Below are 16327 nucleotides of genomic sequence, written 5' to 3' on the forward strand. Positions count from 1 at the left end.
TGAATTGCTTTGAATGTGTCAAGTTTAAAAACAGGAGCAGTGATTTTAAGTTTCCTTTAAGCCCTAAGAAAATTATTGCCTTCCAATTTTATCCATATAGTGAGAGAAAATTCTGTCTTTGTTCCAGGAAGCCCAAAAGAAAGATGCCATTCTTCTGAACTTTTCAGAGAAACTACATCATGTTCAGGAGGCTGCTAGGTAAGCAAGGAAGACTGGCAGTGAATTGTGAGAATTCAAGGTTTTTTTAAACTACCTTCTTATGAAAACTGATGAATAGTTACAACTTTTGGATTTCAGTTTGCACTTGAAAAGGTTTCGTCTTGTTGAACTTTCAGCTTTCTTTTACATTTGCTTAAGATATGTGTATGAGCACTTTTGGAATTTGGAGTTCTTAAACTAAAGTAAAAAACTATTTCGGTCTCTTCTAATGAATATCATCAGTGTAAAAAAATATGGATTAAGAACTTCAAATCCCTCCACACCCAAAAGGTAGAGTTTAAGCAACACAGCCTATTACCTTGGGAGGTAATATATATCAATCAAACTTTCAGGGACATACATTACTGTTTCCTTGTAGAATCTGACATGGTACATTTATTTTCTATTGCGTTAGAAGGGGTTGGAACCATACCAAGAGCTGTGAAAGGATTTTATTTTAAATTAGTCACTCGACTTTATAGAGAAATTATCTACCAAACATAAAGGTCTGTTTACATCACTCTAATTTGCTTCTGATCCTAATGTAGATGTGTATTTTAATGTCGCTATAATCAGTGTGTATGTGCTGTTTTGAGTTCTGTGTTTTTAAATTTACAATACATATCCATGCATCCTGTAGTAAATGATCACTAATCAGCTCTTTGAGAAAGAAGTCCTGATTTGTAGCATTTGCTGATTTCCATGCCCTGAATACTGCTGTCGGGGCTGATTGCAAGCTACCAACACAGTGTTACCGAATGCAGAGTTGGGAAGAGATACCCACAGTTGGCTCTGATGAGCTGGCTCAGCACACAACTTCATGTATCAACCCAGTTCATATCATATATTTATTCATTCCGTGGCTATATCCAGCTATAAACCATATGCATATGAACAAACGAACCATAGCTCATAGCCCTGTCATTGGCTGGGAGCTCAATGTTACTGACTCTATGAACATCTATCCAGAGATCATACGTCTTTTCCAAAGTGAGTTTATCAGTTCAAAGGTATAAACAGTTCATAATTCATGTTTACAGATCGCCAGAATGGGCATCTTATAAGATATGAACTGCTTTGTTTTTGAATTACTAAAGGAAATTTGTGTGGGAATACTTTGACTAGTATGGAAATGAAACTAAGAGATATATATAGAGAAATTATCATTACATTTTTGAATTGGCATTTCTGGTCAGAGTTGGATTGGAAGTTTATCTTAGAAAAACCCTATCCGGTAAGGTAGGTTGGTTAGTTGGTTTGAAATGGATGGCGAAATACACTTGTGAAGTACAAACACATATCAGATGGGCACCGACCAATGAAGTTGGAAAACTTTATTGCATAAAGAAAAATTAGAATCAATAATGGAAGCGTGAATGCAACCTAATTTATGAATTTCACCTGGATTTTAGGTTTCACCTGCTCACTTTATCAGGTGACAAAACCATCGTTCATGTTCTGCTCATCTCAATTTGATGTATATAACAAAAGCATTGCAATGGACTGAACCATTAAGTTGCAGAACTGTTAGCTGTGTTTTAGTTCTCCGTAAAATACAGAGAGCTTGCTCTGGGTATCTGTGGCGAATAACGTGAAGTCAGCTTACCATCTCCGTAGTACCCTTGGAATCAGGATTATCGACATACATTGCCTTGCTCCTCAGGAGAACTTAGTGTGTTTAGTGGCCAGAGGAAAGCATGTGTCTCCCAGAGTCCTGATGGCTTTTAATTTTTAGCACTTTTTATGTAAAGCTCTTCAGACCTATTTTATGAGAAACTCTGTAAGTCCCATAGTTTGAGTCATCTCACCTGTGGAGCAAAGTTACAGCCTGCTCTCTTTGAACCAGTGTATGTCTTTAGGAAGGAATCACCGCTTAAAAAATACAGGAGGAAACACACAAGATCTAAATACAGGGGTAGGTGAATGTAATTGCAGTAGCTCTCCCTTCTGTTTCCAAGGTTGACCAATAGTTGGTCTTGTTTGATGTACCCACACGAAACAGGGCTTCCTTGTGCCAACTGCCCACTCTCCCCTTTCTTCTTTTAGATTATCTCTGGATAACACGGAGGCAGAGCTGCACTCGCTGTTTGCCAGGACGAGATCGCTGAAGGAAAACATCCAGCGGGATGGTGAGCTTTGTCAGCAGATGGAAGATTTCCTTCAGGTTCGTAGGGGATTCACGCCAGCCCCTCTAATCACGTCTTGCAGCAGCACCACTGAGGCCCGTTAAATTTGCATGGGAGTATTTGTGGAAGCATCAGGTTCCCATTCATATTTTTCCCCCGAGTTAGGAAAAGGAACTTTGTATTTCAGTGCCCATTCTTTGCAGAGGAATTGAGTATGACAGAAATGTAAGGTATTTAAGAACTGGGCTTCTGTTTATCGTAGCTCAATTTGCATTATTGTACTTTACTGTGGTGAAATGGTATCAACTCATGGCGCTTACATTTGGACTATGCAGTCAGACTTTGGGTAGCAGAATGAAGTTCCACAGGAGTCATCACGACACCTTAGAACTTGGGCTGTCATTGCTTCACTTGTTTATATTGAAGAAACAAGCTGCGTTTTGGCATGTTTTATAATGGGAACGGAGCACACGATAGCTGTGCCTATCAACACCCGGAATACATCAGGTCCACAGGGTGTGTCAGGAGCTATGCCGAATAACATCAACAAAAACAGCAGAGTGGACATGTTTGTGACAGCTCACTGTGACTCACTAATCACATAGTCTGACATACTTCTTTTATCTTCCTTATTTTTAAAAAAAGCGGCCCTGTCTCATGCTCTTAGTCTTCGGTGAAATGGTGTGCCACCTGAAGTGCTGCTAGTGCTTTGAGACCCGCAGGGCGGACTCTGTGCGGCGGGGCTGCCCTTGGCACTGGGGAGGAACAGTGTGCTCCCAGTATCGTGCCAGCTGAAGTCTTCACTCATTAATTCAGCTGCTTCGAAATGTTATAAGCTTTAGCTCATGTCGGCAGATGTTTGATTTTGTTTGGCTGTGCTGTGAGTTTATTTTTATTATTAATCACGTGCTCTGTATTTTCTTTTAAGTATAACCAAACTCTAATTTTCCTGTTAAAGTACACACATTTTTCTCAAAGTACGAAACTACTAAACACTAAGTGCAGTCAGATGCATATAACACATTTAGAAATTCAAGAATAAGAACCCTCACACCTCCAGATTAAAATTCTGAACGTTTCATTCCAAGTTCTTATTAAATATTAGTATCTAATACTAAATATTAATACGAAAGGATGATCCTCACCTCTAGACTACTCTTCAAAGGCAAGCAACCTTGTTTTAACTCTTTAAACTCTTCTGTTAGTCATTTTAGTCATTTTCCTCTCTGTAAATAAAATATTCTACACAGCTATGTACTTTTCTTTCTTAAATTCAACTTCTTTTTGAATAGGTGAGATAACGTTTTTCAAGGTAGGTTAGGGCAGGCCAGGCGGGTCTCTGAACGGCGCTCTGAACACTGGACTTCACACCATAAGCAGTGGGACATCATTCAAGGTTTTTGAGCACAAAGAAAACAGGAACACAGTTTTGCAGATTTATTTCAGTATTTTGACCTGTGGGCAAGAAATACTGAGTGAATTGGTTTGGAACTTTGGTTTGTAGCAGGCAAGTTACAGATGTCAAGTTGAATTTGATATCACAACTGCAAGCCTGTTGTCATTCTTGCTTTGCCAGTGTAGCTTTGGACTTTTTTATTTGTGGCCCTAATCATGTAGAACTCGTGGCAAATAACTCAGAGCATGGTTACTTTTCAGATCCATATTCTGAATGTTTCACTGTCCGAAGGGTGACTTCAGTGGTTTAATTTTTCCTTCCTGGCGTTCTGTCAGTCCCCACAGGATCTAGAGAGGGGACATACGAGGTGGAGCTAAGCTCCCGTGTAGATTCTTTCAAGAGGCCTGTTTTTCTGCAGTCGAGCTGTTCTTGGCTGGGCTCCATCTTCCCCTTGTGAAAGAATGACAGGCAAAGATTTATCCTTTCATTAATACCATTCTCTCCGTAAAGAAAAATACATCACGAATGCACACGCTGCCTTGGGCTACTGACTCAAATGGTTACTTTCCCTGGTATTTGGTTTCTTAAATAGTTTTGGTTTCCTACAACTCTTGAATGTGTTTGGTTTAAGAAAAGGGCTTTTAAGGGGTAACATGGGTTGGAGCAGGAAGGAGGTGTTGTCTTAAGAGAATTCTCTGTAGGTTCTATAGCTCTCCAAGCATGTCCAAACAGCAGTCCCACTCCTTGAAGGTGGGCAACTTATGGCTTTACCATTTCCTAAGCTCATCCCCACTTCACAAAAAAAGTTTTTTCAAATATAAGCCTTTTTAAAAAACACGATACATGTGATTTCATCAAATAACATATTTCTACATTCCTTCTTCATATCAGCATTATTCCCCAGTAAACAAGAAAGCAGCATAAAGCTTCAGTGTGATTCCAGATATTCGGTCTCCCCTGAAGGGTCTAGCCGAGGTCCTTCCTCTCCCTCTCCACGCTGCTTCCTCTTTACCATCAACACACTGTCACTGAACTGCCGGCAGGGAAGTGCGCTTGTGACCCTTGGACGTGGCAGATCCCATCCTAAAAGCCTTGGGGACTCGCTGGAGGAAAGCAAGCTTCTTTCATTCCCAACTCTTTTTTGAGGCAGTACCAGGATTTATAGGGGCCTCAGAGACTTATTTGTCCTAGAAGAATTAGGAGAAAATAAAGAAGTAAAGAGAGTGGATATGTATAAGACTAATTCCTAACCAAAAGAACCCATCAGAATCTCCTGGGGAGTTTTAGTAGAATATTTTAGTGCTGAATATTGAATTGTGTGAATGGGGTACAAGCGTGGACTGTTAAAGCTCCCAGCTGACGTGGATGAACACCCCTGGTTTAGGCACAAGGGCTTCAGTCCTTGGGTGGGGGTAACACGGATCCTGACAGAGCTCATTTGGGATTAAATTTAAACTGCCTCTCCCCAGGGCAAAATTGACAACTTTTCAATACAAGTAACTTCAGGGACCCTAAATTCGACTCTTGGCCAGATTAAGACTCAGTTTTAAGAGAAGGAAAAACAGATGCAAAATGGATCTTTCTTGATAAAAACCCACTCCATACCTGTGTCATTTTTTTCCAGCAAACATTAAAAGTGAACCTTCCAGACATTAAAGGTGAAAGTTTTGTTAGTGGCATTCTCCAGGTTAAAGCTTTTAAATCTGTCTTGGTGCTTCTGGGTCTTACACAGGAGTTCACTTTGCTTTCCCCAAGGCTTTGCTTGGGTTGAATTATTTTCCTTTTGGCTCTGAGTGCACTGGCCTTGCCATAAGCCTTGCCTTTCCCGAGACCCAAAACTGAACCCCGGGAGCACATCTTCCCCGGGCACCCGACGCAGTGCTGAGTGCCTCACCAGCTGACCGTGTTTTTACTTCAGCATGTGCTGATTTGTTTTTCCACAGTTTGCCATAGAAAAGCTGACAGAACTGGAACACTGGAAACGAGAGCTCCAGGATGAGGCCCACACCCTTATAGATTTTTTCTGTGAAGACAAAGAAACCATGAAACTGGACGAATGCTTTCAGATATTTAGAGACTTCTGTACCAGATTCAACAAAGCAGTTAAGGTATGGCTGGTAGCATGTCTGGGTTTTCAGAGTTGTTGGAATTTTAATTTTTCTTCTTGACCCAGTCCTCTGCTATGGCAGAAAGACAGTTCGGTGTCTCCCTGGTTTCAGGAACGTCTGGCCAAGGTGTATGGCCAGCCTCTCGGCTGGGACTGCAGGGAAGTAGCTCTGCCATCCCAGCCCTGAGGCTTCCGTATCATCAGGAGCCTGGCATTTGGCCGCCTCTGCGGCTTTGCTGCTCATACCAACACACTCATTAATGCCCTAAAAGCATTTTGTTAGGAAGGTTGCTCTATGGTGGCAGTCATATTTAAAAGTCTCCTGAAGATCCTGAATGTCTTTCTCACCCGTTCCCCAACAGAGAATGTCCCCTTTCAGGGAGACTTCTGTTGCTGACGGGAGGGCCTTCCCTTCCACCTGTGGGGTTGGCACCACGGGAATTGTGTTGCTCTCAGCTGGAGCAGCCTTGGAAATTCTCAAATATTTTCAAAGCCTGCTGCTATATTGAGCACAACAGCTACATGTCTTGCCCTTCAACTGCCAATTCCAATAATCTCTGGGTTTAATTTAGAAGCCAGAAAACTCTCTGGGTTTGTTTGGCTTTGCAAATAAAACTTTAATCTGCCAATTAAAAACAAAACAACAACTTGAATCCCTTCATTTCAGGTGGTGATGAGGAACCCAATACTTGTGAGTCATCTCTTCCCCTGCAGATTTGTCTATGGCTGAAATTCTTTGAGGGACTTTCTCTTAGGCTCAGAATTGCTTTGCATTCTCAACCCCTCCTTTCTCTGTCCAGCTGAGAGAAGGAGGCTCAGCCTGTGGCCACGTTTACGCTCGTCTGGCCAAGCAGTGAGCTCAGCTGTGGGAGGCAGTGGTGGGTGTAGAGGCCAAGTTGGCTCCTTCGGAGGCCCTCACTCCCACTTGGAATTCTGCAGGCCCGTGAGGCCACCTGTGTGATGCTCTCAGCCCCGCTGTCCTTAGTGCCAGGAACTGGCCCCACCCCCGCCACAGGCAGCCTTGAAAGGAGAAAGCCTGAGAGATGTGGGGACGATGGGAGAGGCCGAGGCCAGAGCTGCAGGAGGAGCCAAGAGTCCCCAGCCAGAGCCTCACAGAAACTTGGAAGGGAAAGGCCACCATTGGAGGAAATTGATTTTCAAGTAAAAACTGCTAACGATAACAGATTTGGGTTGTGAGATCCACATATTTACATGACACATATATTTAAAGCACACAGCCGGGCAGTAAAGTGTGATTTGGTATCTGCATTTGTTCTGGTGCAGTTTTGTTGGGAAGGGCTGGGTGCTTTGGAGAACAGTGAAGTGTTGAAGGATTAGTAAAGCATACCTGCTCCTCTTCTCTGATTGTGGGAACAGGTTGGGGGCAAAAGGGGCAGAGCCACCATGGTATTTGTGGTGTTGTGTTTTTTTTTTTTTTTCTTGTAACCAAGGAGCAGTCGGAGAACAGAGTTGAAAGGCATCTCTTAATATCTTGAGTACACATGATGCATCTAAATCATTAAGTAGAATGTGCTGCACTTAAATGTGTGTGTGCACATGTGCAGATAGATCCATGCAACACAGAAGTACAATTTGAGGCTCACTCTTCAAACGCTCGTAGTATTTTTCCCTCTGCAATTGCCTGTGATAGCACTTTGCTAGAAATCCTGTCTTGGACTGCTTAGAACCCAAGCGGACTTTCCTTGGAGTTGAGGTCACATGCACATGTGGAATCACAGCCCACACTGAGGGGACCATGCCTTGGCTGGGAAGCTGGAAGTTGGGCCCAAGGATCAGGTGTGAACCGTAGACAGATTGTTGGGGCCAGGCCTAGTGTGTCCCTCTGGTCAGATCCCTCTAGCTTTAGAGAGCCTCCCCCTCCCTCCACACACACAGAATCCCCTTCCCAGTGTGGGGCATGACCCAGAGCTCCCCTCTGTACATGTCTCTCTCATTGGGTCTTAGGGTAGGTGGCTCAGGACTCGCACGTGTGTCCCACGTGTCTCATGCATCTTCCGGCCTCTCTCCACCTCTTGTTCAGGATAACCACGACCGTGAGGCACAGGAGCTGAGGCAGCTGCAGCGGATGAAGGAGCTGGAGCAGAAGCGGCGCTCCTGGGCGGCCGGGGAGCTTGGGGGCTTTGGCCGGAGCAGCAGTGAGAACGATGTGTTGCTGCTGACCAAGAAGGGTGCAGAAGACCTGCCCGCTTTCCTGCACCCCAGGCCCATCAGCCCCTCCTACCGGCCCCCCAACACCCGCCGCTCCCGCCTCTCCCTGGGCGTCTCTGCCGACCGGGAACTGCTGACCTTCCTGGAGAGCTCCACCGGCAGCCCCGAGGACCCCAACAAGTTCAACAGCCTGCCCCGGAGCAGCTCCCGGCAGCCCCGGCCCACGGTGGCCTGGATGGAGCCTGCAGAGCCAAGGGACCAGAATTCCGACTGTGCTCACAAACCTCAGGCCTCGGAGAGCCAGGAGAAAGCCCCCGAGCCTCCCTCTGCTTGGCGGATCCCGCCTGCGGCCGGGGGTGAAGAGGCTGCCGCGGCCTTTCCCCGGGCCCGGCGCGGGGGGAACAGCGTCCTGCGAAAGAGGAACAGCGAGCCTGTGGGCTTGGGTCCCGCCCGGTCCCCTCCGCTCTCGCCACTGGCTCTGGGGATTAAGGAGCATGAGCTGGTGACAGGCCTGGCCCAGTTCAATCTGCAGGGTCCCAAGATCGTGGAGGAGACATCCCGGCCGACCCCGAATGACTCGAGCCCAGCGGAGCTGGTGTCTCCAGGGGATGGGTGCCCGCAGTCACTCAGTGCTGGCAGCAGCAGCCTGACACCAGGGGACAGAGGTGCCCAGGGGGCTCTCAGCCTAGCCCTGGGGGATGACCGGGCTGCCCCTGCCGAGCCCAGCGACACGGCCCTGGTGCCTGCGGGTGGCAGCGACCCTGAGAACAAAGATCCTGGGCCTCTGCTGCCCATCTCCGACGCCACCGACTGCTCGCTCAGCCTGGACTGCTCGGAGGGAGCCGACTCCAGACCTGGAGCGGGAGAGCCGGCGGAAGGGGGCGAAGGGGACGGCTCTGTGTCCTCTGGGGTTGGGGACACGACGGGGGGCAGCCAGGTCCCCTCTAACCCTGCCTCCAGCCCCCCTGCGGAGGCTGCTGCCCCCGCCTCGGTGAAGAGTGAGCCCAGCTGCAAGGGTGGCCTTGCCAGGGACAGACCCGCCAAAGGCAAGGATGTTACAGCACCGAAGAGAAACTCCCTCAGAGAGGCGCCTCCGGGGGCCCCGAGGCCGGGCGCGCGGCGGGGCCCGGTGTCGCGGCCGGTGCGCACGCTGACGGCGTCGGAGAGCGAGACCATGCGCAAGGTCGTGCCCATCTCCCGGGCCAGCCGCGGCGCGGGCGGCTGCAAGCGACCGGACCCGCCTTCCCGGGCGGCCCCCCGGGACTCCGCCAGCAGCGCGGACACGCCGTGGTCGCGCCGGAGCTCCGTGAGGGGGACCGCGGACACGTCGCCCAGGAGGCCCGCGGGGGCCGGGGCGGCGGCCGAGGAGCAGAGGCCGTCGCGGGGGCCTGGCACCAGCAGCGCCCGGCAGGGGAAGGAGACCCCGCTGCAGCGCAGGGGCTCTCTCAGGAAGCCCAGCGCCAAGCCCCTCAGGAACGTCCCCAGACAGAAGCCCGAGGAAAATAAGATCTGCCGCTCCAGCTCCCAGGGTCCCGAGAGTCCCGAAGAGGAGCCCAAGACCCCGCCGGCCCCCAGCGTCCCCCGGGTCCCAGCCCCGGTCCCGAGCTTCGCCCGAAACACGGTGGCCTCGTCATCCCGGTGCATGAGAACTGATGCCCCTCCTGCAGCCAGAGCCCCTGGCATCACGCGGACAGTGTCGCAGCGGCAGCTGCGGGTGAAGGGTGGCCCTGAGGATGCGGCCGTCAAGGACAGCGGTACCCTGAAGCGGGCCAGCAGCGCCCGGGCCCCCAAGAAGTGCCCAGAGCCTGCTGCGGGCCCCAATGGCCACACGGAGGTCCCTCCGAAGGGCAGAGGGGCCGGGGAGAGGGCCTCCCTCGGACTGAAGGACTCCAGTCGGACCGCACTGGGGAAAATCCTCAGCCCCTTACGGAAGTGATGGGTGCCTGCCCCCCTCTCTTGTCTGCTGGGATTCAGATGGGGAGGACAGACTTCTGGGTTGAGGACCCGGGAAGAGGCATCACCGAATCTTTGCTATGCATAAAGCAACCCATGGTGCCATCTGCTAACGATCAGGTCACTGAAGGTACAGGCTGGGGGGCCTGGAGACTGCAGCCTGCTGTACAGACTCCTGCTGCAAATCCAGGCCCGGGTGGGCGGGGCCAGCGCCCCTCTCACACCCTGGCCCTGACCCTAACTCCCGCCCCCAAAACGAAGACTCTCACGTGCAAGGTGACATTCTTATGTAACAAGTAAAAGAATTTTTTTTTTTCTGGCCAGTTTTTATATATTAAAGACTTATTTTTTAATATTATAAAAATTAAATGTTGTTTTAGTTGGTTCCTTTTGCAGAGTGAAAGAAATGCCTCCCAGGAAAAAAATATATATATATCCTTAATATGAAGCTATTTTTATCTTCCTGTGTTCCCTGGCCTCAGGGTTCCACCTGCCCACACCTGGTCCATTGCTGGCGACTGGACTTCTCCGAAAGCCCTTAGATATCCTGTAATTGGCTCCAGCTCCTTGAAGACTTTCTGGCCGGCCCATTTCTCCTTGCGTGACTCTGGGTGAGGGTTTGAGCATGAATAGGAGGGAAAGTTGGGCTCCGCTGGACAGAAAGCAGATGCCCTTGTGTATTCAGGGTGGGTGTCATGGGCAATGAGCCTCGCGGGCCGCGTGGCTGCAGGGCAAGCCTCCCCTGCAGGCCGGGGGCAGCCTCTGGGAGAACGCTGGATTCTCTGCAATGTAAAAGTGCCATATTTTAATGGAAAGGCATCAGGGCTGTTCGGCTGAGCACATCTTTCCTCCTCTGTGTTTCTCCATTTGTGTGTCTGTTATAAAACTGAGTGAAGGCTGCTATGACCTGTGTTCACTCTGGTTACAGGGAAGAATAACCCTTTTGTCTCCCAGTCTGTCTTCTCCCTTTTCTTCTCTCTCTGTCTGCTCCCGGCCTTCCTTCTTTGTGTAATGTGGCCTGGAGAGAGTCCCCCCCCCCATCTTTTTATTGATGACATCTCTTATCACAGAGGTTTTTAAATCCTGAGAAAAACCAAATCAAGTTTTTTTAAAACAGACCCCAAAAAATTGCTTTCAGAAGAATGTATACCATCAGGAAAAATTGGGGGGAAAATCAGGCTTTATTCAAAAGAAAGGGTTGAAAGCATGTACTTTTTCTACCCAGTACCCATTTCACTACTCTCTGAAGTTAATTGGGAAATGGGGGAGTTCTTGAAAGTATTTTGTTTTTTAAAACTTGCCCCCCTCCCTGCTTCTCTCCACTTTGGGCCACTTATTAGTGAAACCTCATTTTAAATCCAACATTGATAGGTGGATGGATTTAGGCAAACACGATGCATTTGTGGTGAGTCCAATGTTACAGCCTCTGTCCTGTAGAATGTTACCTTTTATCCAAATTAATTGGAAACTCTGAGCTTCCGTAAGTCAGCCAAGCTTTAAAGGTAAACGTTATGATTGAAGAACTGAGGCGCCTGACCATAAAACCTCTTGTAAAACCAGCCCTGAAGTAGGAATTCCAGGGCTCCGCTAAGATGCCTGTGGGAATCCTGAGCTGCTTTTCACCATCTCAGGACATCATCTACTTAGCCAGGTAGACAAGTTCAAAACATGGGTGGGTGGGAAACGGATGAAAGAGGTCATGCATTTGTGGACTGTGGATACCGAAGGGGTCGGGACCCCTTGGAGGGAGCTTGGGTACTGGGTTCCAGTCCCTGCCCTATCACTGATGCCGTGTGACTTTGGCAAGTCACTTCCTCTCCCTAAACCTCTGTTTCCCAGTCCACAGACATGGGGCACAATGGTCTCCAAGGGTCCTTCCAGCTCTGAGAGTCCAAGGCATGTAAACAACCCAGGACTCGTCTCTGTCCTGCATCAGTTTCTCAGAACCAACCTTGGGCATCTCTAAAGCAAAGGCCTCACTTCAAGGACAGTTCAGAAGAAAGCACCTTCAGAATGAGTCATTGCTGTAAAAGTGAATAAGCTGAGTTTCCTGGGAAGCGGTGCTTTATTTAGCCCTGTGGACAATTTCTGTATGCATCTGTGTGAGCAGGTGATCATTCTATTACCTTTTATTGGTAGTAAGCTTGGAAAAATAATTTAAGTATACAATGGAGAACTGTAAATAAGTTTCTATGTAAATTTGTTTAAGATGAAATGAATGTATTTAAAGGCCCATTTATATGTTCTTTTATGTAACATGTAGTTTAATAAAGTTCCTGCTTAAGGAAGTTGTATTTTACATCGGCTTCTTCTATGGATTCATCTGTGTGGTCCTGCTGGGACAGTATTTAATTTCCTGTCCAGAGAGAAGCTGGGATACAAGAAGCAAAGGAGTGTTGGGACACAGCAGTCTTGTCCCTGAGAGCCAAAATGAGGCTGCTGGCTGTGTGTTGTCTTGATAGCACAGAACCTGCGCATAACTGAGGGCTTAGTGGGTGGCCTTGCCCCAGACCCGTGGGGATGCAAGCACGTGTCTGACACACAGGCCGTTGATGGAGTGTTCACCTCACAGTATTCCATGTTGGGCCGGGCTTTGTGTACTCTCCGTGGGCCCTGCAAGTCTGGATCTGCTCCTGTGTGTCCTCTGTGTTGGCTCACGACACCATTAGGAAATCGCAGCTCACCTCTGTGACTGGCTCAGGAATGAGCAGAGAGGGAGGGAGGTGTCGCTGTCTTTGAAATGCAGTGTTGGTGCATATTTGAAAAGAAAGGGGGATTGAGCGTCAGATGCACCTTATACCTAGGGTTTTATATAACGTTTTGGTCCTAGCTACTCTCCTATTTTATGTAGCGGGTTAGAGGGATATCCCTGGGCCAGACATCAACACGAGAGTCACTGATGTTCTGGTTGTGAGCTGCTGCTTATACCCTGGACATTTAAAACCTGATTTTGCCTGTGTGCCTGTGTTATAAGCAATTCGGGACACCAGATAAGGGGTTATTAAGATAACCCCTCCTCAAATGCTTTCATCTTCATAGTGGGTCTCAAGTAATTTTCTTTTCACCCTTTTATTTTATGGCTTTCACAAGGAACCTGTGTTCCAGGCCTCCTCCCAAAGATACTCATTGAATCAGAGGGGCCACCGTTTCTTAATTGTTCATTCAAGATTCTACATAGTTAGGTGGCATGGTGAGAGGCCCTGTAATACTCTGGTAGAACGATTAATTCATCAGGTGTGCAAATTCATGAACTTTTGCCTCTAATGGTGCAGTATCCTTCTCCTACCTCCTCCCATCTGACAATGATGATATTTTGCAATTTCACAGAATTTTCCATTGAAACTTAAACTTTGATCTTAGTTCTTCATTATACTTTTGCTTTATGCTCTAGCCCTGCCAAAAAGATAGAACAGGTTCCTTTTTTTTTGTATGTGTCCCCAAACACATATAAGCACCAAATATATAAACCAAATTTGTATAAGGAAAATTTCGTCTGGTTACTCAGTAAGTACTTCTTAAAATTATTTGGGTGATGAGCACTAACCAAACAAAATGGGGTGCAGTGGGTCTGCAGAATCACCCTATTCCACACCTCTGTATGGGACAGCATGCACAGCTCAGTCTGAGTCTGTGGCAGGGCTGAAAACATAGCCTAGAGCAACCTCTCCCTGGGGGCTTTTTCATCCACTAATATCACCAGTTAAAATGTCCTATGGCTCACTGGGTCACCTAAGTGAAGATAAGGGTAACATTCTTGTAGTTGAAAAAAATGCTTTTTCTGGCTTCTGGGCCACAGCTCTGCCCAGAAGGGGCCCTAATGGGGCTTTTGGCTCCCTGGTTGGTCAGGGGGACAATTGAACTCCACTGCAAGAGGGGTCATGGCCCCAAGCAGCATTCAGGGTCTGCTCATTCATGGCCCCCTTTGCCAAGGACCCCCCGGAGCCTGGCATCCCTGACAGTTCCCCAGTGGAGCGGAGGCACCTGAGTCTCTCAATGAGGACGCTTGCTTGAAGTCCCCATTGGTAGATTCATGCCAGGCTCTCGGAATCATTCAAGGGCAGTCAAGGGCTAAGTTATACAGACAATCCATAACTTGCAAGCAGATGCTTCCCAAGTTTGCTTGCAATTAGACTTGAGGTATTCAGAATGCACTTTCCCAGACAACGAATCTGTCAGTGCCCTGATCTCAAACTTCCCAGCCTCCAGACTGTGAGAAGTAAATGTCTGATGTTCGTAAGCCCCTACGTCTACGGCATTCTGTTACAGCAGCCTGAATGGATTAAGATGCCATGTACAGAAGGACTGTGGCACTGATATGTCTGCAAAAGAGAACTTCCTTATAGCAGTGTTTCTGGGGGAAAGGGCAGGGTGCCAGGAAGTTTTCTCTCTTAGCTCGTGGCATCAAGTCAAGGCTAAGACACTGCCAATTTAGGGCACTGGTAGTGAGGTGAACTACTGGTCACTCTCCATTGCTGAATAAGAAAAGACCTCTCCACTCCTGAGGTCAGTCCCTCAGGCTGCATGCAGAGGCAGACACGGGGGCTCCCCAGCTCCTAGGTCAGCTCCAGGAAATATGAGCCATTTCTATATCTGTGACTACCTTTTGTGTGTTCTTCTTAATAGTGCACTGGCCCAATAAAAGTGCATACCTTCAGCTTTCAGTTTTCCAGGAGGAAGGCTGGGTTCATCCCCTAGCCTCCTGGACGATGGATGACAAGGTAGCAGAGGTTGTGAGGAGGCCACCTGTGTGGCCAGGGTCATGGTGCCATGAGCCAAGGCTAGCCGGTAGCTGGGCAAGCGGGCCACCTCCGTGAGAGCTGGGATTTTCGCTGCCGGTGGTGAGCTCTCCTCGGTGCCTCCTGACTTGGAGCACCCAGTGGCACCCACGGCGTGGAGTGCTCCTGTGTACAGCAGGATCACCTGGGGGTGGTTACTCCTGGTCCCACCCCAGACTTACCAACACAGAATCTTTTCAATGGGCCCCAAAATTTTCACTTTAAACGTTATCCCAGTGATTCATTTTCCATCCTGCTACGAAGAACCAGTGGGTTGGAGAGAGGCCAGAAGGCTGACTGGTAAGAATTCCAGGACTCGGATGCCGGCTAATGAGCTGCTCTCCAGGCTAGGCCTCTCTTGGAGCCAATACTGGGCCAATGTAGGTGTGTCTCGCCCTGAGCAGGTGATGGAGAGGCATTTACTCTGAGCTCCGCGCCCGATGAGGAGGAGAGCTGCCTCACAGGCGCCTGAGGAGTTGGTCTAACTTGGACCTTAAAGCAGAAGCCCCCCCAGTCGTGTGCCTGCCCACTCCTGTGAGTCTGTGCTCTCAGAGTGCAGTATGACGGCTTCCATACCAGCGGCTCCAGGGAAACATCAGAAGTGACACTTCACTCGAATCTGGCAATGGCTGCCCTTTAGAAAGATTATAACACAGTGTATGTGAAGCAATTTGCTAACAAGTGTTGAACAATGCCACCCTCCCCCCGGCCCCCCACGATCTGGGTGACCACAGTAAGATTTTTGTCAGTGAATCTGCTCTTTGGAATCCTGTTCCACGGGGATCACTTCAACTCTGTTCCTGGGGGCTTTGGCTGGTGGCTGCAGCTCCTTCCCTCTTGCTGTGTTCCGGGCCAGCGGGCCAGCGTCTGTGCTGACCTCACCGCTTAGGAAGGGGGTGGGGCGCAGCTCTCCAGGGTGCTGACTCAGTGCAGCCTGGGAGGCTCACAGGCAAGAAGGGACACGGGGAGACAGCCCCCCCCACCCATTTTAGGATGTGGAATCCCTCCCTGGAAGGAGGACTGAGCCTGCTTCTTTCCAAAGCTGTCAGCGTAGAATAATTCACCTCTTCACCCCTTCCGCGTTGGAAATGGCTCCCCATCAGTCTGAGAATGTTGCTGAAAGAGTCTGGACAGCCTTGCTGCTTCCAGGAACAACCATTTTGCCAGTTTGGGCAAACGCAGAAAAAGGGTTAGAGCTACATTTGAATGAAAACGATGGTTCAGCCTTGGAAGTTGCCCCCACAGAAAGAACAGTGCCTCCATTCACTGTGGCTTCGCCAGTCAGCTGTTGTCTCCTTCTTTTCCAAGGCACCAGCGGTTCCCACCAGCTGATTCATCCCCAGGGAGGAGAGGGAAGAGGTGGGCTGCCTGCAGGGCAGGCTTCTTCACCAGTGCTGAGAGACTGGAGGCAGCAGAACAGCCTCCCTTGCCACTCAGGGCCTCCTACTCCCAAGTTCATGGTCAACTCCAATACAATAGAAGTGAGAGTCACGAGATAAGCAGCGGGATAAGGTGCCTAATTGTTCTCAGCCTTTTCTCAAGCCCCTGCTTTTCTCAACCAGCTCATAGTGGGTTGAACGCTGGCTAGAGCTTGTCTCCCAAG

The 16327-nt window shown here is 48.7% G+C and overlaps 1 protein-coding gene across 1 annotated transcript in view; it reads left to right on the top strand.

Annotated features, from left to right (window-relative positions):
• The window catches only part of FHDC1 (FH2 domain containing 1), a 37797-nt gene extending 25565 nt beyond the window's left edge, over window positions 1–12232 (top strand). Inside the window, exons 9-12 of the mRNA XM_045552132.1 lie at window positions 128–198; window positions 2245–2362; window positions 5664–5828; window positions 7869–12232. Of these exons, the coding sequence (XP_045408088.1) occupies window positions 128–198; window positions 2245–2362; window positions 5664–5828; window positions 7869–9932 (2418 nt within the window). The 3' untranslated portion in view covers window positions 9933–12232. The remainder of the gene's footprint in view (window positions 1–127; window positions 199–2244; window positions 2363–5663; window positions 5829–7868) is intronic.
• The last annotated feature ends 4095 nt before the right edge of the window (window positions 12233–16327 follow it).

This window comes from Lemur catta, chromosome 5 (assembly GCF_020740605.2).
Source record: "Lemur catta isolate mLemCat1 chromosome 5, mLemCat1.pri, whole genome shotgun sequence".
Taxonomy (NCBI): domain Eukaryota; kingdom Metazoa; phylum Chordata; class Mammalia; order Primates; family Lemuridae; genus Lemur; species Lemur catta.